Raw genomic sequence first — 27694 nt, forward strand, 5'->3', positions numbered from 1 at the left:
AGTCAAATATTAGCGATAATTTGCCTGGTATTCATGGCAGGCTGTAAGTCTTTTACACAACTGAAAACTTGTAGGCTCATTTACGAGGTAGAAAACAAAACTTTTGAGATGATTTTTAGATCCATTAATCCATTAGCGCCCAGGGATTTACAGAATGTATCCAATAAAACAACGACTGGGAACATGAAATATGCAATGTGATTAGTTCCCTTAACTCTAACTAGAACTTTATGCTTAATTCCCCAGATACTACTTGAAACTTTTTTACCCTTTGTCATCCTAATACTCATTATAATAGCTCACATTAATTGGTACATCTCCCAGTGGGTTAATTTGCAGATACCAACCATGCCATCCTTTTGCTAAGTCACTAATGCAAATCGATATTTATAGACTTCAAAATTGAAAACAAAAAAAGACAAACTTTGCTAAGTTATTATTATTATTTTGAGCTCAGAGATTGAGATAACAGATTCTATGAGAGAAGGAAAACAAGCCAAAAAAAATCAACAAAAACTACTGTCGGCTAATAAACTGATGTGAAAATTTCTCAATTTACAGCACTTGACAGGTGCTAAAAGAAAAGCATCTTTAATTTTAATGTGTTGTTAGGACCTCTTTAGAGAGACTGTACAAGTTATTAACAAGGTCCTCTGAGACAGGAGACGGGTAATTAACAAGACCTAAGGAGATATAGTTTAAGTAATTAACGAGCTCTTAGGCACTGGACACAGGATAACACATAGCGAGTCCAATAGTTAAAGAGAACAGGTTGCTATGACATGATCAAATACAAGATATCGTATGTAAGTCCTCTTGAGGTTTCTGACAGGAAAGTATTAAGATTATATTCCAGTAACCCCAGTGCGCTAATTTTTGTAAATCAACATGTGAATATTTTGGTTTAACTTTTAAGATAGAATTTGAGAGGATTATTTTTTTGTAAAACCAACAAGGTAGGAAGCTTGTTACATGTAGATTAATAACCTTTGTTAATTGTCATTAATGAAGGTGTGTATTTTGAGAACAATATGTCAGAAAGACGTAAATTATATGATTCTAAATTGCTTTGGAAATTTATTGTTCTGCTTATTTTTTCATCTCTAGCCTGTTGGCTAAAATTGCCTGTTCCAAGTTGATGCAATTTTCCTTATCTGCGGTAAAACTGTCAGGATCTAGGCCAGTGAGGAGACTACTTCACCAGTTTGGTTTTTACGTAATATGCACATGTCCCTCCAGTCATGCTCCTAGGGTGCTTTCAAGTCTGAAACCTGCTATTCCCAATTTCAAGTATTTGGTCTAGTTATTTCCTGTGTAAATTTGAAATTGTTGAAGGTATGAATTGAGTTTGGGTTCAGAAAACTACAGTCAGCAAACCTTTATTATAAACGTGTTATACTCTAAAGATTGAGATTATAAAGAAAGTCCTTGCGTGTCTCCTCATTCATCCCGTTGCCTCCTCAGTGTGGCTACTCCAGTCCATCAAAGTGATTTTTTTCCCCAAATTTCAGATCTGATGATCAAGTGATATTTACATTTTCATTATTTTTGGAATATTTACTGTATACATGGAAATCACAGGTTATGAAGATACAAGTCCTGCTCTTAGAGCTCATAGGAGCAGGCATGTAATTATTAGGTCTGAATCCCATGGTAAGGACTGGACATTGTACAGGCATTGGGGGCCATGAAAGATTTTTAAATGGGATTGTAATATGATCAAAGCAAAATCTTACGCAGATAGCGCTGTAGCATGGGGGCCTCCTGGGGACAGGAGTGGAGGGGGTGCGGGGATGGACTTGGGGCAGGAACACTGGTTAGGGAGTTAGGGATTGCTGAGGTGAGAGCTGATGGAGCTCACGTGGCAGTGAGGATGGAAAAGAAGGGAACATCTCTAAGATACATTTCTGGGCTAAAATAAACAGCTGAACCATTCTGCTTTTGTGTGTGTATGAGGAGGAGGGAAGGGGAGAATGGTAAAGGAGAAGAGAGGAGTATTCCAATGATGTGTCTTCAGTCTGTAGCCTCAACCTAGTGAAACACAGCATTGTAAAAACTGTTACAGCAATGTCAGGTCTATAGTCTTTGAATCCAGCTTGGCAGTTTAGTCTTAATGGAGAGGTTTGAGTTTTGTGTTTTTGTTTTTAATGAGATGCTATCTTGTTTATTTTAGAGTTTGCTTCAGAGCATAGGAATTGTGTGTTTTTAGTTGGTCCAGACAAGCAAGTTCATATCCGCACAGTAACAGTTCTTGAGAGTTTGGTTTTGAACACTGAAACACGCCTGGGCATCTTTGAAATTTCTGTAACTGTTTATGGATTTCATGCATTTAAAATGTGTTCTCCTGAGCACTGTAATTACCACATGTGTTTCTTTCCAGTGGATTTGGCTTTACCAAGTCTTGTCCCCGTTGGACCCCTTTTGTTAGGTAGTAAGAGAATAACTTCTGTTTCTTTTATACTTCGCCCATACTTCCGTATACACCGTTTTCCCAGCCTCCTGCTTCTAGGTTTAGAACATTTTCTTTTGGGCCACTATGACCACATTACTTTTTTTCAGAACAATAAAGCTTTAACTTTTGAAAACCAGGTGCTGTTTCTACTTAATGTGTGTGGGGGGGTAGTGTTACCTGTGGCCAGGGTGTTTCAGATAACTGCCGCTGATAGAAAATGAAGCAAGTAATTTGATTATGAAATTGTTTTCCTTATACGCATTTCTAAGAATGTTTGGATCCAGACATTTGAAATTTGTTTCCTTGAACTTATATTTTAAGGATAAATTACTGCTCTTTGATTTGATGTATTAAATATAGTATTATATTATTATATAACAATTATAAACATATAAATTATAAACAAATACTAATATGATCGTACACACATGTTATATATTAAATGTATTATACATCAAATAAAAAATGTTTTTATGTATTTTATATATATTTTAAGCTTAGAACTCTTTCTGACAAAAGTGCCAATACCACTTAAGTAGCAACTATGTGAGTCAGCTTGGCCTAAGAGTAAAATTTAATGCAAATTGTCAGTGTTTTAAAGTTGTTTTAGCAGACATGCATGTAAAGCTCTCCTGGGGCTGGGCTGGGTGGGTTGAGTATGAGATTCATAGAGGGCTGGTGGCCACACAAGCCAGGGAGAGGACTATGTGAGTAACGACCTACAGTCCAGACAGAATGAACCGTGTTGAGTATGAAAGGTAAAGGAGCAGTTTGCTAGAAAATGGGAAATGCTTCTTTAAGGAAGAGGCTTGTTCTTAACCATTGAACACGATTTTCTAAGTTGGGGAATGAGTAGAGAGACAGTTGTTTTAATAAATAGCAAGAAATCTTATTAAAAAATTGTGAAATGCGTTTTGAAGGAAGATGTTATAAATAGTGATGATATACTCTTATTAGCTCTTTACTAACTTAGTAATTTCACCATTTCTTTTCTAGTGGGAGTCATGGAGCTGTGTTATATACTCTGTGTCTCCATTCCCCGCCTGGTAGGGTCCTAGGAAGTGTGTTTGTACGTTCGGCTACCAGGGAGCCAATTAGTGAGCGCCCTGCATCAGCCCTGCTTTCAGTGTGGGGACCTCTTTGTTACGGAGCCTGGTGTGGGAATGGTGTGTTCAGGTTAACCACATATTATGTTTACTTGAGGTGTACGGTATATTTGTTTCATACAGATTTTTTTCCATTTCAAAGACACTAGGTGCCCGAAATTAATTGGAAATCATACTGAACATAATTTAATATTTGATTCAGAAGATATATTTAACATCTGCCACCCAAGGATTTTACAGTGTAACATGAAAATATACATATGGTAATAGTAGAATATTCTGAAGGGAGTATAGGATGAGTATTACAAGTTCAGGTTAGGACTCAGGTCTGGGTTTGAGTGTTGAATAGCTGTATGACCTTACTTAAAAACAAGAGCAGCATTCTGAATGTGTTTAAACAAGTTTTCTCCTTTCTAAGTCTCATTTTTTTCAACTGTTAAACGAGATAATAGCCTTGGTGTTGTGGAAAAGTGGTAAGTAACGTGCTGAGGGTCGTGTCTGCTACACGGAGGGCCTGGAAACTGAGGCTGCCTGTGTGACCTTATTACACAGCATCTACAGAGTCGCTTTAAATAAGTTAGATAAAATTGTTTCTAAGTAGTAATATGTCCTCAGCTTTAAAAATACTAAGTAAAAGTGGAATTTAGGAGCTCATGGTTTTTACTGACCAATAAAGGACGTACATTTGGCAGGAGACAATAAACTAGATTTTCTAGTTTCTTTCAAGATGTACGTTCAATAATAATCTTGATGAAATAGGCTAAACTACATTGAAATTAAATAAAATATTCCCTGTGTTAAGTAGAAAGTGTATTTATTACGATACAAAGCAAAGGTATTATGTTCAGTGTGGCTATAAAATCCCATGTTCAGAAATTCTTACATAGCACGAATTGCATAGTACAGGGTGGATTTCTAAGCTTTGGCTGTACCTTAAAGCATGATGAGAGATTGCCTGAACTCAACATGGCTGAGGTCAGATTGTTAAAGAGAGCACTATAGCTTCCTCTGCAGAACTGGGCTTTGTCCCAGGTACAGAGCCAGCTTGGGGTACTCTTGTCCTTTTGTGCTTAGGCCAGAGGGACCCAGGGTCAACTTGCCTCGCCTCAACCCTCGTGGAAGACTTGCCCCTGCCCGGTTGTCCATATTCTCTTTTCAGGGGCAAAGGCTGGTCCAGGGGGCTGGGTTGCCCTTGGTCACACAGACAGACAAGCCTCTGCTGGGGTCTGGCCCTGTCAAGGGGCCTGGTGGTTTGTTCTCATCACTCCTTTCCAGTGTTACTGGTTTCTGCTTTTAAAAAAGCAGAACTCGATTGCTCTCACCCTACACCAACCCAGATAGACCCTTAGTAGCTGTATGACAGGCCGAGGACCAAGGTCTGCTCACAGCAACAGAATAAGCACGACACGCCTTCCCAGAGTGATAGTTTTCCTAAAGATTTAGGGAGAAAAGAGTCTTTTTATATCAAGAGAAATACAATTACGGTATGGAGCCGAATGCAAAAATCTACCTGAAGTTTTAGTTAAATTTGAGATGTCAAGGAAATTTTATGCTTGTTGCTAGATGTATTCTCATGTATTAGGGGGGCTAAAGAGAAAAATGTTTGAAAAGCTTGGTTTTAAAGAAATGGAGACCTGTTAGAATCTATAATGCTTATGTTGGACAATTTGTGACTTGTTCATTCGACTATATTTAAAATACTTATTTCTTCGCCAGGAGAAAATAGTAACTTAAACTTGATTGAATGTGATATTCTTGATGAAACTCGCCTTAACTTCATCAGTATCTTTAAATCCTTCAGTTTCCGGACTTCTTCAACTGTATTATTTATTACTGTTCGGAATTCGCTGTCCATGGTCTTTGGTGTCAGTGACCACAGCTTTTAATTGTCTTACCTGTGAGATCCATAAAAGATATCCTGTGAGAATATTAGTAAGTAAATTACTGTGAATCCCCATAGACATTTGTATATTAGGTTCTGTTTTGCCGTTCGTGTATTTAGGTGCTTGCCCAGCCCCAGGAGAGAGAATGTAGTACTTTATAATATCATTAATTTGATTTGGTACTGACTTTCTTTTTCCTAAAAAGAAAAGAAGAGCAATATTGAGTTGTACCTTACCTCTTAAGCCCCATTTGCATGTATATTAAGCATAATTGAAATATGCTGAAGGTTGTATTTACTAGTGGAATCTCTCTTTGGACACTTCATTTCTTAGGGCTTGTATAACTTCTTTAAACTCCATCGAACCACTGTGGAATAAATGTTTTCATCATTTATTAGAAAAATCTCAAATTAATCTGTATTGTGGTCAGGTACCTATACTGGTCGACCTGCTTGGTAAAATGGATAAAGTGCATAGTTGAATTGATTTTATTGGCAGTCACCAACTTGAAACTTATCTCAATTCATATTTGCAGCTGTAAGTTTCAGAATATGTCTTCCTATCTTAAAAAGAATGGAAAAAATTATATTAATATACTATCAGGTATAGGTGTAAGTACTCTTTGTTATTCAGGAAAATTTTTCCTCTGCTCTTTGGGGACTTTATATCTTCTTGTTGAAACTTGTATTGACCTACCATTGACTTAGTCAACTATTAGCTCAGTTTTTACAAATTTTTATTAAGCACTGGCTATTAATTTAGTCACCATATATTTGTTAAGCATCCACCATGCTCTAAGTACTGTCATATGCTAGGACTGAAAAGATGAATGAGGTATCATTCCTTCAAGTAGTTTATAGTCAGAAAGGCCTGGGGAACCCAGGATTAAGACAGATACACAAGAGGCAAACTTAAAATAGTGAGCAGAAGGTACAGAGATTTCGCATATGCCTCCCACCCCACACGTGCACAGCCTCCCCCATCGTCAACATGCCCACCAGATGGGACATTTGTTACAGATAATGAACTGACACTGACACATCAGCATTACCCAAGGTCCATAGTTTACATTAAGGTTGTGTGTATTCTGTGGGTTTTGACAAATGTATAATGACATGTGTCCACCTTTATAGTATCATACAGAGTATTTTCATTGCGCTAAACATCCTCTGTGCTCTGCCTATTGATCGCTTCTCTCACCCCCAACCCTGGGAAACGACTGCTCTTTTTACTGTCTCCATAGTTTTTGCCTTTTCCAGAATGTCATATAGTTTGTACTGTGTAGTCTGTAGCCTTTTCAGATGGCTTTTCTCACTTCGTAATATGTATTTAAGGTTCCTCCATGTCTTTTCATGGCTTGATAGCTCATTTCTTTTTTAGCTCTGACTAATGTTCCATTGTCTGCATGGACCACAGTTTATCCATTCGCCACTGAAGGACATCTTGGTCGCTCCCAAGTTTTGGCGATTATGAGTAAAGTTTCTGTAAACACTGGTGTGCAGGTTTTTGTGTGGGCGTTATTTTCAAATCCTTTGGGTAAATACCATGGGACACAGTTGTTGGATCGTATGTTTTGTTTTGTAAGAAACTGCTGAACTGTCTTCCAAAGTGGCTGTGCCATTTTGCATTCCCACCAGCAGACGAATGGGAGTCCCCAGTGCTCTACGTCTTTGTCTGCACTTGGTGTTGTCAGTGCGCTAGATTTTGGCCATTCTGATGCCATAGGTGTGTGGTGGTATCATTGTTGCTTTCATTTGCATTTCCCTCACAACATCTGATGTGCAACATCTTTTTATATGCTTATTGCCATCTGTATATCCTCTTTGATGAGGTGTCTGTTGTGATTTTTGGCCCATATTTTAATTTGGTTGTTTGTTCTCTTACTGTTGAGTTTTAAGAGTTCTTTCTGTATTTTAGATAACAGTCCTTTATCAGGTATGTCTTTTGCATATATTTTCTCCCAGCCTCCAGCTTATCTTCTCATTCTCTTAACATTGTCTTCTGCTAAGCAGAAATTTGTAATTTTAATGAAGTCCAGCTTATCGATTCTTTTGTGAATCATGCCTTTGGTGTTATATTTAAAAAATTATTGCCATGCCCAAGTTCATCTAGATTTTCTCCTATGTTATCATCTAGGAGTTTTATAATTTTGTGTTTTACATTTAGGTCTGTGACCAATTTTGAGTTAATTTTTATGAAGGATGTAAGATCTGTGTCTAGGTTCATAGACCTTATATTTGAATAGTATTTTGTCATACAAAACGTTTCCTATTCATTTCTTTTAACACTCTTCTAATCCTGATTATTTGAAATAGGTAGTAGCATTTTATTAAAAATAAAATATGAAATTTAGAGCAGTTAAATAGGTTGTATCTGGGTACTAGGTGGTAGGCAATAAGTTTGAAAAGATATATTGAGTCATGCCCAATAGGCTTTGAAAGCCAGGCTAAGAAATTTTGTATATTATTCAGGAGAAAGTTGGAGGCCAAAAGTTTTTGTACAGATGAATAAGGTTGGATTTGAGCTTTAGAACGTCCTCTGCCATGTTGCACAGGCTGCTCTGGATAAGGAAGGCTTGGCAGAGACTTAAGACATTACAGTCGTCTAGGCTGGGAGTCATGCGGTCTTGTGATGAGAGGGTAGCAGTGAAAATGGGTAGCGAGGACAGTGAGAGATCTACCCTGTTTCCCCGAAAAGATCACCTAGCTGGAGAATCAGCTCTCATGCGTCTTTTGGAGCAAAAATTAATATAAGACTCGGTATATTATATTATTATATTATATTATATTATATTACATTACATTACATTACATTACATTACATTACATTAATTTTATATTAGACCTGGTCTTATAGTAAAATAAGACTGAGTCATATATTAATTTTTGCTCCAAAAGACGCATTAGAGCTGATTGTCCGGCTAGGTCTTATTTTGGGGGAAACACGGTGTGTCCAGAAACTGAATGGAGAGTCTGGTAGCTTATTGATGAGGCATGAAAGCCGAAAGCTGGAGCCAGGGGTGGTTGGACTCGCAGGAGGAAAATCAGACAGAACTGATATAAAAGCTAAGATTATGATTGGTTTTGGACATGTTCACTTTGAGGAACAGGTGGAATATCCGAGACTTGAAGTAGACATTTGTGAAGGTAGAATTAACAAAGGATAAAGCGCTTGTGGTTGAAGATGGGGGATTTAGCAGTTACCAGTCCATAGTGGTGGTAGTTAAAATCATGGAAGAACCGGAAATGACCATGGAAGAGGAGAAAAAGGGGTCTGAAAACAACTTTAAGAAATACCCAGTGTTTCCTCCTAAGGGCGAAAAGAGGAAGATGACAAGGAAAAGGAGTAATTGGAAACGTAGGAGACGATTTAGGCTACCAGGTGTCACAGAAGAGTCAGAAAGGAAGAACAGTCACTGGTATCAGATGGAGCTGCGAAGGTGAAGAGTGAGGCTGTCGCCTTAGGTAAAAATAGTTTGTTGGTGACCTTCATCAAAGCAGCAATGAGTATCGGTGGGGGCTGTGTTTCAGGTGATAAAAGATGAGTGAGTAAAGTACCAAAGTCAGCAGGGTTACTTGGGAGGGATTAGAGATTGGCAGAATAAAGATGGTGTAATGTCTGAGGGGTCATGGGCTGTAAATGTGTGCTGGTGCGATAGGTGAGTACATACAAACGGATTAGGAAACAATTGGGATGGTGGGGGGCGGTTCCACAAAACAGGTTGGATAGGAGTGAGGGGGTGGGAGAATTAGAAGGTAAGATTGATCAGATGGGATTTTGATCGTGTGAGATCTTAGCGTGACTAACCGTATCCCACCTTATTGCTCACTGTTCCTTTGGAAACATGTCTAGAGAAATTCTGTTTGTTTAGTGTGTTATCAATTGTAAGGTGGTAGTATTCAAATCCAAGTCACTTTAAGCAATTATGCCATTTCAAAACTGTAGGAGCAAATCAGTCTTTAATAATGTAATCCTAAATTGAAAATATTAGGTTGGTGCAAAAGTAATTGTGGTTTAAAAGGTTAAGAATAATTGCAAAAACTGCAATTAATTTTGCACCATCCTAATAATTTTGAACATAAAATACTCTAGCTCTGTGAGTGTGAAAAGTGTTGTTAAATGAGGGCCAATAACTTTTTTTGTGTCTAGCAGTGAATTATCAGTTACAAAGTAGGAGACTATTCTTGGAAGAAAAAAATAGTATCAAAATAACTGGCTTATGGAGCGTAAGCCAGAAATTGATGGGAAAAGGGAAGTGTAGATAATTCATGTGAAGAAGCATGATATGTTGTTTTTCTTTGGTTCGCTCTTCTTTTTATTAGATAAATTAGATAAACTTTTGTCCTTAATTATTAAATTATTAAGTGAATAGTTTATAGCATTTATTGTATATTCTTGTGTCTGTCCCAGCGGGAAACCAGTGACACACTCATAATGAATAATGGAAGAAAGTTTAGTGCAGAGAGTATTTACAGAGGGGTGACTAGGGTTAAGGACACCAAGGAGAGAGTCTAGCAGTGTCTAGAAGGGATTGCCATGCTTAGGTGTGAAAGAACAGCTGTAGCGGCAGCTGTGGCTGTTCATGGAGAAGCTGCTGGGAAACTGCACCCCTGCAGGGCGGGGCTGAGGAGGTGGTCCGATGGGGCTGGGGCAGGGGAGTAAATACCCTGCCCCCCTTCTTCCTATCCTCCAGTCTCTTGCCAGTGCCTTCCAGTGGCAGAGCATAGACTGGAAGCCAGTGGGAGGGGGGCCCAGGTGATGCACTCCAGAGGTCAGCCTCCTGGGGTACAGGGAGGGGTGGAATGGAGCAGGAGGGGCAAACAGAAAATAATGATCATAGTTATTTCAAAACCTATTGCTTTTCAGCCTTTATTCTGTCTCTTTAAAGATCAGTCTTGGAATTTCCTTAGTCATTTCTGATTGGAAGAATCCTTAGGAAGTTGTGTTGGACTCCTTGAAACCAGCCATCTCTGAGCTCATGGTAGGACTGAATAGTTTAGAGCACGTGTGTGGAAGAAGTACAGCTTACGTATGACTAAAGAGCTTGCACTGTGGAGTGTGAGTGCCTTTCTTTGATCCTGAATCTGCCACTTAATAACTGTGTTACCTGGAGTAAGCGTCTTAACTTCTCTGTACCTGTTTCCTCTTCTGTAAATGGAAGTAAAAATAGCACTCACCTCATAGGATTGTTACAAGGATTAAAAGAGTTAACATATAAAGGGCTCCAAAAGGTGCCTGGTACCACGATTAAAGTCCGATAAATACCAGTTGTGGTTAGGCCTAGTGTCATTTTCTTTGCCCTTGCTTCACTGTAAATGGCGTAGTTTTCTTTTTCTCTTTTCAGACTCATTAAAGGTTTTATGTGAAGTTACGTTACAGTTCTGCTTATACCCCTTCCCCCAACTACATTTGTCACCAAAGTGAAGCCCCACATCTCTAGAGTCCACTCTTTCAGTTAAACAAGATCAATAGGATCCTCCCCTTTGAACATAATTAATGTCAGAAGTTCTGTGATAGTTTAAAGTTACACTTATTTCCTATACACAGTAAAGAATGAATGGTGCTTGAGGAAGTGACTTTTGTGCCAGGTGGGACACCTAGATTTTCAAATAACTTGAATTCACTTATTAGGTACAAAATGGATCAAATTGTAGGCCAAAATGGACTTATCTTTATAATTTTCACACCAGTGAGGCTTGGAAAGAGATGTTATGGGTATTGTAATAATGCTTGTTTTTAAATGCCTTCTAAAGAGCCTCCAGTGTCCTTGCATGACTTCTCATTGACAGATTTAAAATCCTAGAGCCAAGAATTGACACTTTTCATTGTCTTATACTAACAAAAGACAAGTTAGTTAATCAGTCTTCATAGATCTTTGTTCTTGTTCTTCTATGGATTTTCTTTTTTTTTTTTCCCTGACAAGCACTTTACACTTTTTCACTCTCAGTGGTCCCTTCCCGGTCTTAGGTATTATTGCTCCAAAGGAACATATTTATGTTTTAAAAAGAGAAAAGGAAGGACAAAGAAAAAACAACTGTGATCACTGCCAAATGCCTTTGTGATTTCTGCAGTGGTCATTCTTACTGCTTCGTAAGAGTGGTTTGTTTTTCCGACCTGTCTATTGAAGGACAGTTTCAAGTTCTCACCAGTTTACTTATTTCTTTACTAAATCTTTATTCTACAAAATAAATAAGTGTATTATAGAAGCGATATTAATGATTCATTAAAATATTTTCGAGTACTACTAATTTCAAAATTTCCAGTTAAGAGTTTACTTCGAAGAATTCTTTAAATTTGGAAATACCGCAAGGTAAAAAGTAAGCTTTTACATTAAAACTTTAGAATGTTCAGGTAAAGCATTTTATTAGTTTGAGAAACTTTTTAAAATATGAATTTAAAATATTTTTTATCAGTTTAAAATCCTCTGCCACCCCCAAACTCCTTCAGTTCTAATTTCTAAACTAAATTTTTTTAAATTCTGAATTTTAAACTTGTATAAACTTTTTTCAGTGTGAGCATGTCCTAGTTCATTTTCTACCTGATTAAAAACACCATCTTTCTTAACCTGTCAACAACTCAGTTGAGCAGTCAGACTGTATTATTCAATATCTTGTCTGACATGAGGACCGCAGTCCAAAGAGAAAGATATCACAAATTGGTGCCACACTTTGATAAATAGAGACATTTTATTTTTCACCGAGCTAATTCAATCCAGTTCAGTTAACTCTTTTTTCCCTCTGAAGGACAGATCAAAAAAGGCAGCCATGAATGACTGAGTTGCCATGTGCTTGACAGGTCAATGTGTGACTATAAAGCCCACCACAAGGGAGGGGCTCTGCCTTTAGATTTTCCACAATGGCCCGTACAAGAGCCCTGTCCTCAGATCTGCACTGGGGGCTGCTGGGGAGAGTGTCGGAGCGCTCAGGTTACACTCAGGTACAATGGGAAATAGCTGGGGCTGGCTGCCCTCCGCAGCCTTTTCCCGTACAGTTGTGACCTTTTCAGTTGCATCATTTAAGACTTCTCAGACATGTTTCAGGTTGTCGCTGAGTGTCACTTTAGTTCCATAGGCTAAAGCCACTGGATAGGACATATTGTTAGTTTATGATTTTGATAAAGTCTTTGTCCTAAATGTCTTTCTTAAAAACCTTACTGTGATAACAATAAGTAGAATACCAGTATTTCTATTTTTCAGTTCAAAAGTTTCTTCCTGAGACATATAACGCCATTTATACAACCATAATATTGTTTATTCTTCAAGAATGTAATAGGATGGAGTGTGCTACCGAACATGAAATGTTTAAGTAAAATTTATGACAGAGGATTGAAAGTGTGAAAACATTGCCCGTTGCTCCACGGATCGGATCTAAGAGCCTCATCTTTTACATCAAAGCCCTTCTGGGGCTCCTTCCCACCTTTCTGCCTTGGGTTCCAGGCTCTTAGTGTCCTGCAGTGGCTTGCTGTCCGGCAGCCCCAGGCCATGCCATATGGCTTCAGAGTCTCTCTCCGGCCTGCCAAACCTGTCCTTTATGTAATTCCAAATCCTACTTTTCCCTGGACTCAGGCCTTCCCAGACTTAATTGCTGTGATAGGACATATCATTCCTCTATGAGGTGTGAAACTTTGACTCTCAAGAGTGCTCTCCCCCTGCCTCCCACAAGTACAGCTGTACTGTGTGCTGATGCAGAAGGAGGTGGCGTGCGCTTTCTGATGAATCCCTGTGTCTCATTAGGTTGGTGCAAAAGTAATTGCACATTAAAAGGTTAATTGCAAAAACCGCAGTTACTTTTGCACCAGCCTGATGTACTATGTCCAGGGCCTCAGCAGCGCAACCCGTGCTGACGGTGCACAGAGACCAGGGCTCGGGCCGTGTGGCACAGTCAGGGGGACAGATTCCTGGGCCAGACCCCTCTGCCATTACCAGCTCGGTGACAACACACAAGTTACCGCACCTCTCTGTGCCTCTCGTTTCCTTATTCTGAACATTAAGGTCCTACCGAGTGTGAGAGTTATAAAGATTAAATGAGCTCATTTGGGTAAAATGCTTACCCTGTTTCCCTGAAACTAAGACCTAGCCGGAGCATCAGCTCCAATGCATCTTTCGGAGCAAAAATTAATATAAGAGCCAGTATTGTATTATATTTATTAAATTATACTTATTATGTTATACTGTATTATGTTACCTGGTCTTATATTAAAGTAAGACCAGGTCTTATATTAATTTTTGCTCCAAAAGCCGCATTAGAGCTGAGCTGATGGTCCGGCTAGGTCTGATTTTCAGGGAAATATGGTAGAATAGGATCTGCTCAGTCTAAGTGCTCTGTAAATGTTTCCTGAATAAAATAATGTATTGAACACGTTCTGGGTGCTAGTCATGGTGCCAAGTGTTTTACATGCTCACTTACTCAATCTTCACAGTAGTCTTAGATGGCACACACTGTGGCCATCCCCATTTTACAGATGCGGCATCTCAGACACAATCACTAAGTGACTTGTTCAAGGTCACACAGCAAGTGAAAAGCAGAACCGGAATTTGAATGCACACCTCCCAGCTCCAGGGTGCTTGACCTCTTCTCCGCTTGTAATCACCGTGGTGGTGTGCAGTCAAACCTGAATTTCCATCATTTTGACCTTGAGGTTATCATAGTCAGATGGAGAGAAATGCAGCGAATGTGTTTCTTGACCTATTAGAAACCACATGCTGTGGGATAGATGATGGCACAAGGAGAGATGAGTCCCAGTGGGCCCTGAGGTTGACCACCTGGGACTGAAAATCTGAGAGCATGGGAACCCCGGTATTAGCAGCTGCTACAGTGGTACCCTAGGCTGGGGTGTACTATATGACAGTGTCTTTTTGGATTTTTGTTTTGGTGATTTTCTTTGAAGCCACTCTTGTCAGGCTCTTGAAACGTGCTAGTACAGTGACTCCAGTCTCGGACCATACAGAACACCATCAAGATGATGAGATACAGGGAATGAGAAAATGTGTCAACCACCTCAGCCTGGAAGTGGTGCATAGTAGGAATTGAAAACATGTTTCAAGCTTTTCTACCGTGTCACCCAGCTCTACTGAAATACTAAATTTATCCATAGGAGTTCTATCTAGAAAAGGTCAGCCACCAGTTCTGGAAGCTAGTACTACAAATCTTAGTCATAACAAATGAAACCTTGGATGTGTGAGAAATTCTTTTGAGGTGGTTGTGCATGCATGTATGCTCTTTAGATTTACAGCTTGGGATGTGTACCTGTAACAATAGCTATTTTCCAGACATTATATCTAGCGTCCAGACTTTTCATGCACACAATCAAAAGTTTAAAAACTGAATTTCTTCAAGGAATTCCAATTATTTGGCTGATAAAGCACAGATAATGTAAAAACTATATTTTACAGTTAAGTCTTTTGGGAGGCAGGGAGGATAAAAAGGATCTTAGGACAGTAATGCTTTGTAGAGGTTACAATGGCTAATACTCTTAAGTGCTGGGTAAAAATTAAACTTGAATAGCAACGATGAAATATTTACTCATCAGATGGCTTTGAAGTTTAGCTTCTTTTTGGTTGCAGTCCCCTTCCTAATGGACATGTTTCAAAGAAGAAAACGATTATAGCATTCAGCTGTGATGTTTTCTTACTCTGCATGGAAGAAATGTGTTTCGTTTTGGTCCACTTGGGTATTTAAAATTTGAAGGCCAGCTACTTAGAAATCACATTAATGATAGAAATGGTTCATACAACTCTGAATTTATTCTCACTGATAGGATAATGTTTAAAAGATAATTTTCTAATACCTATAGAATTTTTTTAAAGATTGCTTTAATTCTTTTATTCTACACTCTTTCTAACCTAAATTTATTTAATTCTCCATTAGTTTTATATGAGAAGGCCTAAGGCGAGTGAGTTGTATGTATATAGAATGAATAAATGTTATAAAATTTAGCTTTATAAAATATCTTGCTGGATAAAACGCTTATATATAAAGATGTTTAGAAACTATATACTTAGAAGGACAGTTCTTCAGTTCTGATAATAACTGAAGGATTCTCCTCCAAAATTTAAAATTAGAATGTTGAATAAATATTGGTTCTCTTCTACATCCTGGATTAAATTTCATTCATCTGAGTGATTTAGGACTTTAGAAATTGTTATTGAAATGTTGGTTAAAAATAATGTTTTTATGTTTCCTCCCATGTGGACTATGATACCCTTTTAACGTTTATATTTGTCTTTTATTGTTAGTTTTCATATGAATCCAACAAGCAGTGAAGACATCAGGAAAATCCCGGTAAGTTGCAGAAGGGGGTTGCAAAAGAAAAGAAAAGAAAAAGAAAAAAGCAAGCCACAAGCTGGCCTTCTGTCTGGCACTCATTTCTAAAAAGGCCTCCATCTCCTTGACTCCCTCAGTTACCTACAGATTATAGTTTAGCGTGATAATTTGGGGAGAAAGAAGTAAAGCAAAATTCAAACTTTGTTTTTAATACACAATAGGGTGTGACTTCTGTACAATCTGTGGAAGTTCAGGTAAACATGATTGAAGTCAACTTAGAATATGCATGTTTTGTTTGCAGACTTTTAAAGTTAAAAGTTAATATGAAAGTTGTATGTCAAGGTCAAAATTATAATTGTGAAATAAGAGCATGTGGAAAAAACTTAACAGTTTTTTCTGTTGGGACAAAGATTGAAGAAAGAATAAAACTGCTTGTCAATATTCAACAATAGGAAAAGTATCCTGGCAAGAGATCCAATTAACCAGAAAAGTATTTGAAAGAACCTTTAGGACATTTAATTTCCTAGTCAGAACAGAACTCACTATATTAACAGGGTTGGTAGCAATCATCTAAATTAACTCACATATTTGGGAAGATCGTTCAGATATCTTAACTTCATTTTATTGTTATTTGAAGTCCAGCTTTGGATCTCTGTTTAGAGTTCCACTGCATCTTCAGTCAATTCTAAATATATTAAACCTAGCGGATAAGTTACTTTATAAAAATATGGGCACATGTTCTTGGTAAAAAACTAAATTCTCACTGAATAACAGAAATAGAGCCTTTATTCCAAGATGCTGGTGGTTGCTGTTTGAACCATCTGTCCTTAATGTGTGTGATCCAGATGTATAATAGAAATTTTTTAAAGCAGTAACGTATCACAATTTTCTATAATGCGATATACCTAGAGGAAACCATGGTTGTGTATAAACTATTCTAAATGTAGCTGTTTTATAAAATTGTAGAAAACGTAGAAGCAGAGGACTTTGTACTGTGTTTTTGCCGTTTTATGTAAATGATTTGTAAGTTTTTGTGTTTCATAAATACTCAAGTCTGTGTAATACGGCAGTTTGGCGAGAAATGTCAGAATATATGAAGTCAGCCTTTGATCAGATAGTAAAATGAATTCTATCAGGCGGTTACTTAATCTCCAACAAAATGCAACATCAAAAAAACGATTTAATGTGCAGCTATTGTTTATTAAGTAACCTTAATTACAATTTCTATGTGCTTGTAAATGTACTTTTCCAAATCTTGTAATTTATTGCTGTAAAAGCATCCTTAGAGTTCTTTAAAGAAATAAAAATGTGAAAATTGTTTTAGTTAAAGGATTTAAAGGTGATAAAAGAATCCTTGATGTGTGATTATTTTTCTCTGGAATACTAGCTATTCTAAATGACAGTTAAGGGATTACTAGGTGTTGTTAATTTACTGCAAGATACAATTAAGAGGAGAAAGCTCATCCTCAGACTGATCGTTTTGGAGGAAAAGTATTTGATAAATTTTTATGTTGAAGATTATAAGATGTTTGAAGTAATTTACATTAAGTTCTCCAGTAACAGCCATCCACCAAGTTATTTTTTTCCCCTTCTGGACAGAGTATTTTGTAATTAAGTTTGTATGTCTTATATGCTAGTGCCAACACCTGTCTGTGAAAGGCAGTGTTTAAACAGGAGCAGTAGCCAGTTGAAAGGGCAGTGTGAGCTCTTTAAGGCCTAATTAAGAACTGAAAGGGAGATGAAGGGAGTGGGACAAAAGATGTGAAAGTAGCTGCGATGATATTCCCAGAGCAAAGTTCCTCATTAGAACAATAATGAGGTGATCAGAGAATGCCAAGCCTTCATCTTATCTCTCTCTCTCTCCTCTAGTTGCCTTGAATGTCAGTTAGTACCCCACCAATACGTGGTTGCCAGGACAACCTTTCTTTAAATCTTCAGTTATTTTGAGTCCTGATAATTTGCTTTTGTTTAAATTTAAATATTGTAAAAAATATATATACATTTCCTAGTTTAAAAGGCTAGACTACGTGTAAAGTAAAAATAGATCACTGGAAATTCTGTCTTTTGCACAAGTATGTTATTTAAAATTCCGATTGGAAAACTTCATGTAATAATTCTATTATTCTCTCACCCAATCTCTATTTCCTTATATCTGCATACGGTTATTTTTAACAGAGGTTGGGTAGGAATGAAAAAGGATTGGTTGTGAAAGAGGAAGAGAGAAGAAAAATTTACATTACATTTCAATATAAGAAGACATCTTAAAAACATATGTGCTATCTATGTGGAGTGCTGCAGGAAAAATATTGAGTACTTAAGGAATCCCACTACAGGTTATTTGAATCTTTACCAGTTTGGATATTTCTCAATTTTAGAAGTTTTTCCACGATTAGTATTCAAAGTATCTTTTGAAAACAGAATTTTCATATTTGCCTGAGAGTTTTCCTCTTTTAGCAAAATAGTTTTTATGAACAGAAAATATTTTAATTTTATGTTGTATATATTAATTAATAGTAATCTTCATTATTTTATTTGGAATTATATCAACAAACAGAAGGACATATATATAGTATTCATATATATAAGTAGATATATATTTATTGAGTATATCAATTTAAGAATCTTATGCCTAAAGCTAAGAGGTTTACATGATTTTCAAATATGGGATAAAATCTGGAACTAAGCATAAAACTGTTTTTAATTATTTTATATTCTTTTTTAGAATATAGTTTATAGTACATGTGTTTCTAAGATGTTTTTCTGCCTAGAAACTTGATGCAGAAATTTGGGGTAAAATTTTCACATGAAAGGACAAATGGGAATTTATTGAAAAGGTCAGAAATATATTTTCAGGAAATCTGTCTATACACAAATATTAGATGTATAGCTATCTAATGGGGGTGAAAGTAAGCCAAATAATAGATTTGTACATTCTAAAAGTGGCTATAAAGTGTTGAAAAATATTCCAGGATAATAATTGATTATTTTGAGATTAAATTTTAGATGGAGTTATATCATGACATTAATTTAAACTATGTCAAAATAAGAATTTTTTGACGTCTTTCATCTTCATTGTCTTTAGAAAAATGTTAAAAAATTTTCTAACTACATTATCTGGTGGTGCTGGTATAGTGCTAAATATAACAACATAAGTGTATATCATCGATTAATTTGGAGAAATCAATTCACATATGTATAATTTGAGTAAGATTAGAGAGACTCAGTGATGCTATTTTATGTTAAAGTAAGAAAACAGTTAGCCAATCAGTAATGAATCCCATTTAGTTTAATTTCAGTAATTCCTGCAATTCTCACAAGAATCCCTGTTTTTCAGGAAGTGTTTTATTAGAAAAACAAAATTACATTAGTCAGACATTATAACTTTCTTAAAATGCAGTTCAGGAAAATCACTTTGTAGACCAGGAAATTTTAAGAGTTAAAAGGGACCTAGGAGAACAACATCTCGTTTATCAAGTAAGGAAAGTGAGACGTACGTTGGTTTCTGTCTCAAATCTGTACAGAATTACTTAGGTTAAATAAGACACTTGAGCTTATTTTTAATAAATTAAAAAATATATACTTGTCTCTGTCATATGTCTTATCTTTTCTATAGTAACCTGCTTTATATAGTAATTGTTTAATAAGAATGAGGTTTGGAAATCATAAGTTTTATGTATCTCTAAACTACTCATGACCAATTAAATAAACTAGCAAATACATGAGGAAGTGTGTGTGTTTAGACTTAATCTTAAAAAGATTAATTGATCTGAGAGAAGAGAATAAAAAGTAAATCAACACTTGTCTCCAGAATTGTCCTTGAATTGTTGCAGAGCAATATTCTGAAACATTTTTAGGGACAAAGGTAATACAACTCTTCAAGTTTTATCTATCCCCATTGTTCAATGCTAAAATAAAGTAAGTTGTCTTTAATATATCATACAGAATTTAAACTCACTTCCCTTTAGCATTCTCTCTATTCGTTCTGTTAATCTAGGGGAGGTTCTTATTAACTCTTGCCTTTAATATTTCAATAGCTTTATAACTAATCTCAGCCCCTCCGAATGATTTTACCCACTCGTGCCATTTTAATTTTCCTCGAACTTAGCTTTAATCATATCTTTCTTCTCAGTAGAAACCTTCAATGGCTTCCTATTCCCCACAGCAATAAGTCTAAAAGTCCTTAAATAGCATTCAGCATCCTTGATGGTCTGTGTGGAACCTGTCATTCCAGCCTCTCTCCTCTCCCCGCCCTGAACCTCATTGTACAGCCGTACTTCCCTGACTACCTGTTTGACCACTATGCCTTGGACCTTGTTTCCTCCTTTGAACAAGCAGAGCCCACTGCTTAAGATGCCTGTTACGAATTTCTGCCTACTGCAAGCTGTATCTTCTCCAAGAAATCGGAGAGATTCTGTGGGATTGGAGAAGTTTCCCCAGGCTGAATTTTTCCCCCCTTTATCCTGGAGAAGGAAGTATGCATCAAATTGATATCTGTACTCTAGCTTGATTTTTCTGGTGGGGGCAAAGTCGTGGTGCCTGGGGGAGGAGGAAATAAAAAGTTACATTTTGGCTTTACTGATGAAAACTTCTAGACACGTAGCAAATTAAAGGAGATCCTGAAAATGAGTAAAGACAGATTTCATTCCTACGGAGAAAAAAAGGCCTTTCTGCATTCGTCAGTCTCCATTCTCCCTTCTCCACTGAGCAGATTAGGTACTGTTAGTCTGACAGAGCAAGACCAATTTCCGCAATATTTTAGTTGATTTTCCTTAAAGCCAAATGGAAATGTTTTGAAAGAAAGTGATGAAAACCATTGTAAGTTGTTGAGTTTAGTGACAGAACTATGTCTAAAAAGGCATGAAAATGCTACTTTATATTTGGGCATTACCTTTTACATAATGAAAACTCTATTACTATATACTATAAATAGATGACATCATAGTACCTTTTTTATTAAATTCCTGAGAAATATTTTTATTAGAATACATTGTAATAAAAATGAACTAAATCAATGCCTTTTTAAATTTATATTTAGCCATTTATGTAAAAAATTTTCGTCCATAGAATAAGGTTAACAAAATAAGTAAATAGTGAAATGGAAGCGAATGCAGATATACTAACCCTAAACATGAACATGGTCATAGCTGAACTCTTGAGTTTCCTGATAACCAGGGCAAAAAGGGAAATAAGATAAAGTATATAACTATCAGTACTATGACGGGGAAATAAACTGGTTACTCAGGAGGAAAAGCTCTGTTTGCCTCTAAATTAAAACAGAAGTTACACCCATGGGACTTCTTATAAGGAAGCTATTGATTTAATTCTAAATGCCTTCAACATTTCGTAGCAAGAAGGAGACTTGCTATTTGCTGCTGCTTCTCATCGCTTCAATAAAAAGCCAAAGGCATAACATGAAACTGCAGGTCAATGGAAACGGCTCCATGAGGACTAATGTCCAAATGTATAGTTTTCAGCCGCTTCTTAGAGTTCCTCCAAGTTAATTCTTGGAGATCTTTAGTTTTTATTTTAGAATATTTTCTCTCTTAATCGTAAATTATTAGGTCAATTTCTTATATTAGGACATTGTAAAAAAGGATTGTATAAGAATTTACAATTACCATCAAGGCTGCAGTGCAAGGGACCCAGTGCTCGCCTCAGAGCTGACCAGCCATTCTGTGAACTGTCACATTGGTTCTAGCCAAGGATAGAGAAAATCTCAATCAGGGTTTGAAAAACCAGAAGTTGAAGTTCAAGATAATTCTGAATCTGTCCCTGATGTCATGTCTACTAAAGTGACAGTCTTTATCCTGTTCTAGGACAGCAACCCATTCGATGCCACTGCTGGATACCGGAGCCTGACCTACGAGGAGGTGTTGCAGGAGCTGGTGAGACACAGAGAGCTCCTTAGGAGAAAAGACACCCACATCCGGGAACTGGAGGACTACATTGACAACCTCCTCGTGAGGGTGATGGAAGAAACACCCAGTATTCTCAGAGTGCCGTACGAACCGTCCAGGAAAGCTGGCAAGTTCTCCAATAGTTAATAAGCCAATTGTACTGCATTTATAATTGGGGCGGGGAAAAGAAAGGAAGAAAGAAGAAAAACTTGTTACTGAAAAAGACTACACTTACAGGTTTCATTACATACTCTCTTCCATTGTCAAAAATTGTTTTACCTGTAAATATTAGAAGGGACTATCAAGAGTGACCTTTGAAGTGAGCGAAACAATGTAACTTTAAAAGTGAACATGGGCCAGGTTCTCAATAAATAAGCAGTTCCTTAGGATTCACTTGGGTGCTGGAGCTGGGCCACTAACTTGCCATAGGCCTAGAAATATCTTCAGAAGCATATGACTTATTCCTCAGGAATAGATTTCTTATAAAGCAGAATTGATACTGTGGTCGGATTCTCAGCATTCAATTTGTAGACATGTTTAGCTGCAGGAATACTCATTATAAGCACTACTTAAAAAATAGTTCATATTTTATATTACATATATATGTACATGAATATATGTTCATGTATCTTTGTATATAAAATATATGCGTATACCTCATATATACATGTGTTTTTAAAACATTTAAAAACAACTGGTTGCCTCTAAAATTACGATACCAATTTCTAAATTTGAAAATGTACGTGTGCTCCGCTGATGCAAAACGAATCATTGCTACTACAGTGTTATGATTTGTTACAGAAAAGCTGCTTCAAATCACTCTTGACTATGTGAACCTTGGTTTCAAAATGAGCTGCTACTACATGTTATTCCAGCGTCGAATTTTTGCTCTTTCTCCAAAAGTAATGCTCCAAAGTCCTTTTTAAAATAATGGCGTATTTTAGGAAACTTCACAACAGCATGGATTTCTTGAATTCATTTTTTTATCTTAACCTTTGGGTTTTGTTAAAGCTATAAGCAGAAGCTAACGTAATTGGTGAGCTTCTGAATGCCTTTAAATCACTAGCAAAGAAAATAAGAAGTTAAATCTCAATTATAATTTTTTGGGGAAAAGTAGGTGATTGTCTGATGCCTGATAACCCAAAGGAATGGGCAAATTCTAGGAATAAAGAATTAGGCTTGGTTTCAAGTTACATAAATAATTGAACAGATGGTTGCATTTGGGTCTTGAACCAAAATAACAGTTACTAAAGGAGGAGTGAGTTTTTAGAACAGATCATTTCTGATGTGACATTAAACACTATTCTACGTCCACCCTTTAAGAATTGATTTATCATAAAATTATATGTCGGCTCCTTTTGTAAGTCTGCTCCCCCAAAATGATTACGCCCATGAATTATCATCATATATGTGTACAAAATTAGTCTGAAATTTAAAGTGACAAACAATGATTATAAAAATATTACTAATCAACTATTGCTATTTTTTACCTTAAAAATCTAAAATACTTACTATGAAACACTGAATCTGTGTTTTCTGAAATTAAAATGAAAAATATACCCGTATATGGAGACATATACTCCCCAATCTTTTAATGAACTGCATTTTTGTCTAATACTTATCTCTACTAAGACATCATTGAAAGTTAAATACAAAGCAGATATAATAGTTTTGCTCATTTAAATATTTTGAATCACATACTTGGCCAAGCTTATATTCAATTCATAAGCTAAAATCCTTTATTATTTATATTTTCTGGGTTTCTTGAGTTTTCCTTTGAGAGCATACATTTTGAAATTCTGAAAATTTTCCCAAAGTACAAAAAAATTAAATAATTTTTTTAAACAAAGAAATGGAGAAGGAAAATCAGCTTTGACCAATTTTTCCTTCACCTACATATTTCTGTGATAAACCTCAAAATCTGATGTAGAATTTTATTTTCCCATTTGAGGTCTTAATAATTTCTTTTTTTTTAAAAATGTGCCATTTTTAATTAACATTTATTAAATATTACAAAGTTCTTAGCATTTGTTTTTTCTGTTAGTATAATTGAAACTTACATTTTTAAAAATACTGAAGTCCATGTATTTTTACTATTATGATAGGTTATCTTCAGATATTTTAATATGTTTTGGCCAAATTTGCTCTTTGTAGAATGAACCAAGGTGTTGGTTTTGTATTGGGGGTATGTTTTATGTGAGTAGACCTCATTAAAAAGTGTGGTTCAAGTACTGCTATTCTTCTTATGAGGAAATTCAATTTTAAGGAGAAATTCTTTGCCTGTATAAAAACTGTTAAGAATTAGACTTATTCATATATGAGTGTTTTGGTTATAACTGAGTCAATATTTTTATCTTTAAATCTGAGACAAGAATTCTATTGAAAACTCAATCTGCATTCATCACTGCCTGAAAATGTTCTGTTCTGATGTTTATGAATTTTTACTCATGAACCAGAGTAAAACTTATTATATATTTTCATAATCTGTCAATATAATAAACTAAAAACAAAAAGTAAAAATGAGTGCCCAAGTAAACATACCAGTGTTTCCTATCCTTGGGTAGAAGTGCAAACAGAGTAGTTTTATTTTCTGGCATTGTAGAAGAAAGGCCAAAAAGATCACCTTAGTTTGTTTTTCCAAAATATAACTTCTGAGTATTCTGATGGTATATTTTGTTACCAGTAGTAGCTTAGAAAAGGAAATAAAATATAAGTACTCATTAAATAATGCACAACACTATAGACGTAAACAGATTTTAGTTTTATGGTTAAAAAATGTATGCTCAAAAACATTCCTACCAACAAGAGGATTTTTTTTTAAATCACAGAATTGATACTTATCTCAAACCTATCTTAACATACCTCTGTTATGTAATTAAATATTTCTATCATTTTAAAAATAGTATTATTTTATAACCAGTTCCCCTCCCAGTTTTAAAATTCAGTTTTGAAAACATTGAACGTACTGCCCTATCACTTATGCATCAGGTTTCATTTATTGAATACCAGAGTTGTATCTTAGAATTGTATATAAAATGACGTGTCACCCATTCATGAAAAATGTTTAAGTATTGCTTTTGGCTGTTATATTCTGCATCGAGCGTAGTTTTGCCATTCTCCCATGACTGTAGTATTATCCATAGATTATACATAACTACATCTATTGCTTTTGGCAGTAAATGAAGATTTAGTTGTAATTTTCCAGCTGTGAAAATGTTGCCTTGTATTTAAAAGGGTTTTGTAGATGGAAACCTAAGTAAAACTCAGCTCGTTAGTGACACACTTGCTTTCCTCACATCCTTCCTTCACTAGCTCTCTGCCCTCACACCCCCCTGCCTACCACCCCCATAAGGGTGCTTATTCTTTAGCAAGGAAAATCTTAAATTGGAAAAAAAACAACACAAAAAAAACTCCTCTCTTTAATATGTCTAGTAATTGTTGCACTGGAGCTTTTATTTTCCTCTGTAGCTTTTTAGGAAAAGCAACCTACCGTGGATTTATAAGTCAAACAGAAAGTTTTTGATGTCCATGTACTCGTCTGTCTTGTAGGTAGATACGGTAGGTGTCACTTGTGTATGTGTGAGTGAAGTCTAAAGCATGCTCATTGACTCGATCTCTTTGAAGTAAGAGGTAAAGGATCCCAGTGCTGCTGTTCATGGCGGTAGATGGAAGGGTCTGTCAGCACACATTTGAAAGCCCCCGTTTTCACAGATTTATAACTTTAATAATCCAGATGCAATTATTGGAAGTGTTTAATATGCAATAGGTAGCACCTTAACTAACTAATCTGCATATGAAGCGTTTTCTGATGTATTTAATAAGTAGTATAGAAGCTCTACAAGCATTAAACCAGAGTTGGCATTTTATTTCATTTATTTTCTATGTCAAAAAATCCACTCTTACCATGGAATTGAAGTCTGTAACAAATGATAATGGGGCCTATTAATCTCTGAAGCTTCCAGGTGGTTTGTATTTTAAGGTACAAAAAAATGCTGCAGATCTAGAAATGTATATAGTTAGCAGGTATTTGAAAGATATAAGCATTATTTATAACTGAAGAGTATTATATTACACTTACTAAGTAAAATGGTCTAACAACTTGTATACATTTTTACAGGTACAAACTCAAAAGTGTGTAAGCATTGCATAATGTGACAGTTGTATAATTTATGTGATCTGATGCATGAATCAGAATTTTTATATAATATATGACTGATTTATTATAGTTGATTAAAGTGTTTAATCTTAATTCCATTGTCATAGTTTCTTACTGCAGATAAAACAGTGTGGCTTACACACCTGTACATGAGTGCTTCTTGTCCCTTAAAAATTCTGAGGACGCCTCTTGTTTGTTGTGTGGCAGAAAGTATTCTGTGAGACCTACAGACTCATTTCACTATGAAAATCATTCTGAGAATTCACGCCGAGGAGAGTGTCTAAGTACCTTAGAAGTGGACATTCTTCAGCAAGTGTCTGAATGCCCTCTGTCTCTGTCTCAGACATTCCTTCATGGGACAGGGCTGTGGTAGAAACTAACGTTGGAGTGTTGATGTACAGGCCAAGGCCTGTGCCCAGTGCTTTCTCAACATCGCATCTGAGCACACCTGTCTGTCCGAGGGAAACAGGAACCTAAGCACCTGGGATGGGTGTGTGTGGGGGTTGGGGCGGGGGCAGGGCGAGGGGGCAGTGGGTTAGGCAGCTATACTAGATTATGAGATGTGATCTATATGTAGTGCTCTTGGACATGAATCATACACATTTGGAAAAAGAGATTTTTCTGCAGGCCAAACACCTTCCTAGTCTCCAATTGCTCTCAGTTTTGGAGGACCCATTTCACCTATCCCTTTCACTTCCCCCAAGATATTTCTAGATTGTTCCCCTTCCTATCTCTCCTCAGCACACACATGTATTTTTCCTTAGTCTATTGAGGCAAAGATATTTGGGGTAATTTGGGAGCAGAGAGTTGTTATTCTATTAAAGTGGCCATTTTCCACATAGATTTTTGTTTTCATGCAGTGCCTGTCTCTGAAGTGTTTCTGTTGAGTTTTTCAAAGTAACAGGCTCATGGCGTGGATACCCAGAATGCTACATTTTTCCCCAAATAATTTTACATGTCATACTTTCACGTTTTTATGATTGACAGTTAATTCTTACAAGCAACATTTTTATATATAATTACATGAACTGGAAGGGCTTGATTCTGTTTTTATATTCCTTATACCCCTTGTACTGTAATATTTGATTCTGAAATTATCAATGGTTTCATCATTGTTAGGCGTAATCAAAAATCAGAATTTATGCCGGGAAGCACAAAAGCAAATCTCTGTATTGGGAGGCTTCAATCATGGTGTGTTGTGGTCCAATGTAAGCGATGGTCCAGTTCTAATACTAGTACCAAAGTTTGCAACTGATTTTTTTCATAAATTAGCACAGAGTAAGGTTGTCGCTATTATAACGTTACTCCCGTTGTGTTATGCTCTGGTGCGTGACATCAGAGTGTGTGAGACTGAGGTTACAGGTTATTTGCAGTTCCCAGCAAACTTTCTTAGAGCGGGCATTGCAAACCCGAATGTGTGCAGAGCCAGGTAGGTTCAGTGTCTAACAAGGCAGGCCAGGTGTGGAAGAGAAGGGATTACTCGGGGCAGTGGCCATCTGGAGAGACCATTCTCCACCCCGAATAGTGGGTAACAGCTGTTCAGCTCCCGCTCACTGGCCATATGGAAACAAATGCATGGCCAGGGTTGCTAAACGTGGTATTTCTAGAGAAACTGAAAATACATACATTTACGTGAAATATGATTTCCAAATGTTAGCAACGAATTCATTTTTTTAAAACAAAACAAAAAAAAGCCCTGAGCGTCACCAGTTTGCAGTCTCTTTAGTGAGTCACTACTGACGTACCATCCATGATCCTCCTCCTCATCATCACCATCATGGTAAGAACAATTCAGAGCTCGCTTGTTGTTTACTTCCCCCAAATGATTCTCTGTTTATTCGAAAACTGGGCCTGCCAAGGGGCACGTGGGATGTGTGTGATACGGAACCATAGCTCAAGACTTTTTTGTGGGAGGGGAGAGAGGAAGAGGAGGAACGA

The 27694-nt window shown here is 36.6% G+C and overlaps 1 protein-coding gene and 1 long non-coding RNA gene across 2 annotated transcripts in view; one reads left to right on the plus strand and one right to left on the minus strand.

The window, feature by feature from the left end:
* Positions 1–25849, plus strand: part of RAB11FIP2 (RAB11 family interacting protein 2) — a 39865-nt gene extending 14016 nt beyond the window's left edge. Inside the window, exons 4-5 of the mRNA XM_019725256.2 lie at positions 15676–15721; positions 21520–25849. Coding sequence (XP_019580815.1) covers positions 15676–15721; positions 21520–21747 — 274 coding nt within the window. The 3' untranslated portion in view covers positions 21748–25849. The remainder of the gene's footprint in view (positions 1–15675; positions 15722–21519) is intronic.
* The window catches only part of LOC109444069 (uncharacterized), a 311168-nt gene that overhangs the window by 56635 nt on the left and 226839 nt on the right, over positions 1–27694 (minus strand). The gene's annotated exons all lie outside the window — the stretch shown is intronic.

Source organism: Rhinolophus sinicus, linkage group LG07 (assembly GCF_036562045.2).
Source record: "Rhinolophus sinicus isolate RSC01 linkage group LG07, ASM3656204v1, whole genome shotgun sequence".
Taxonomy (NCBI): Eukaryota; Metazoa; Chordata; class Mammalia; order Chiroptera; family Rhinolophidae; genus Rhinolophus; species Rhinolophus sinicus.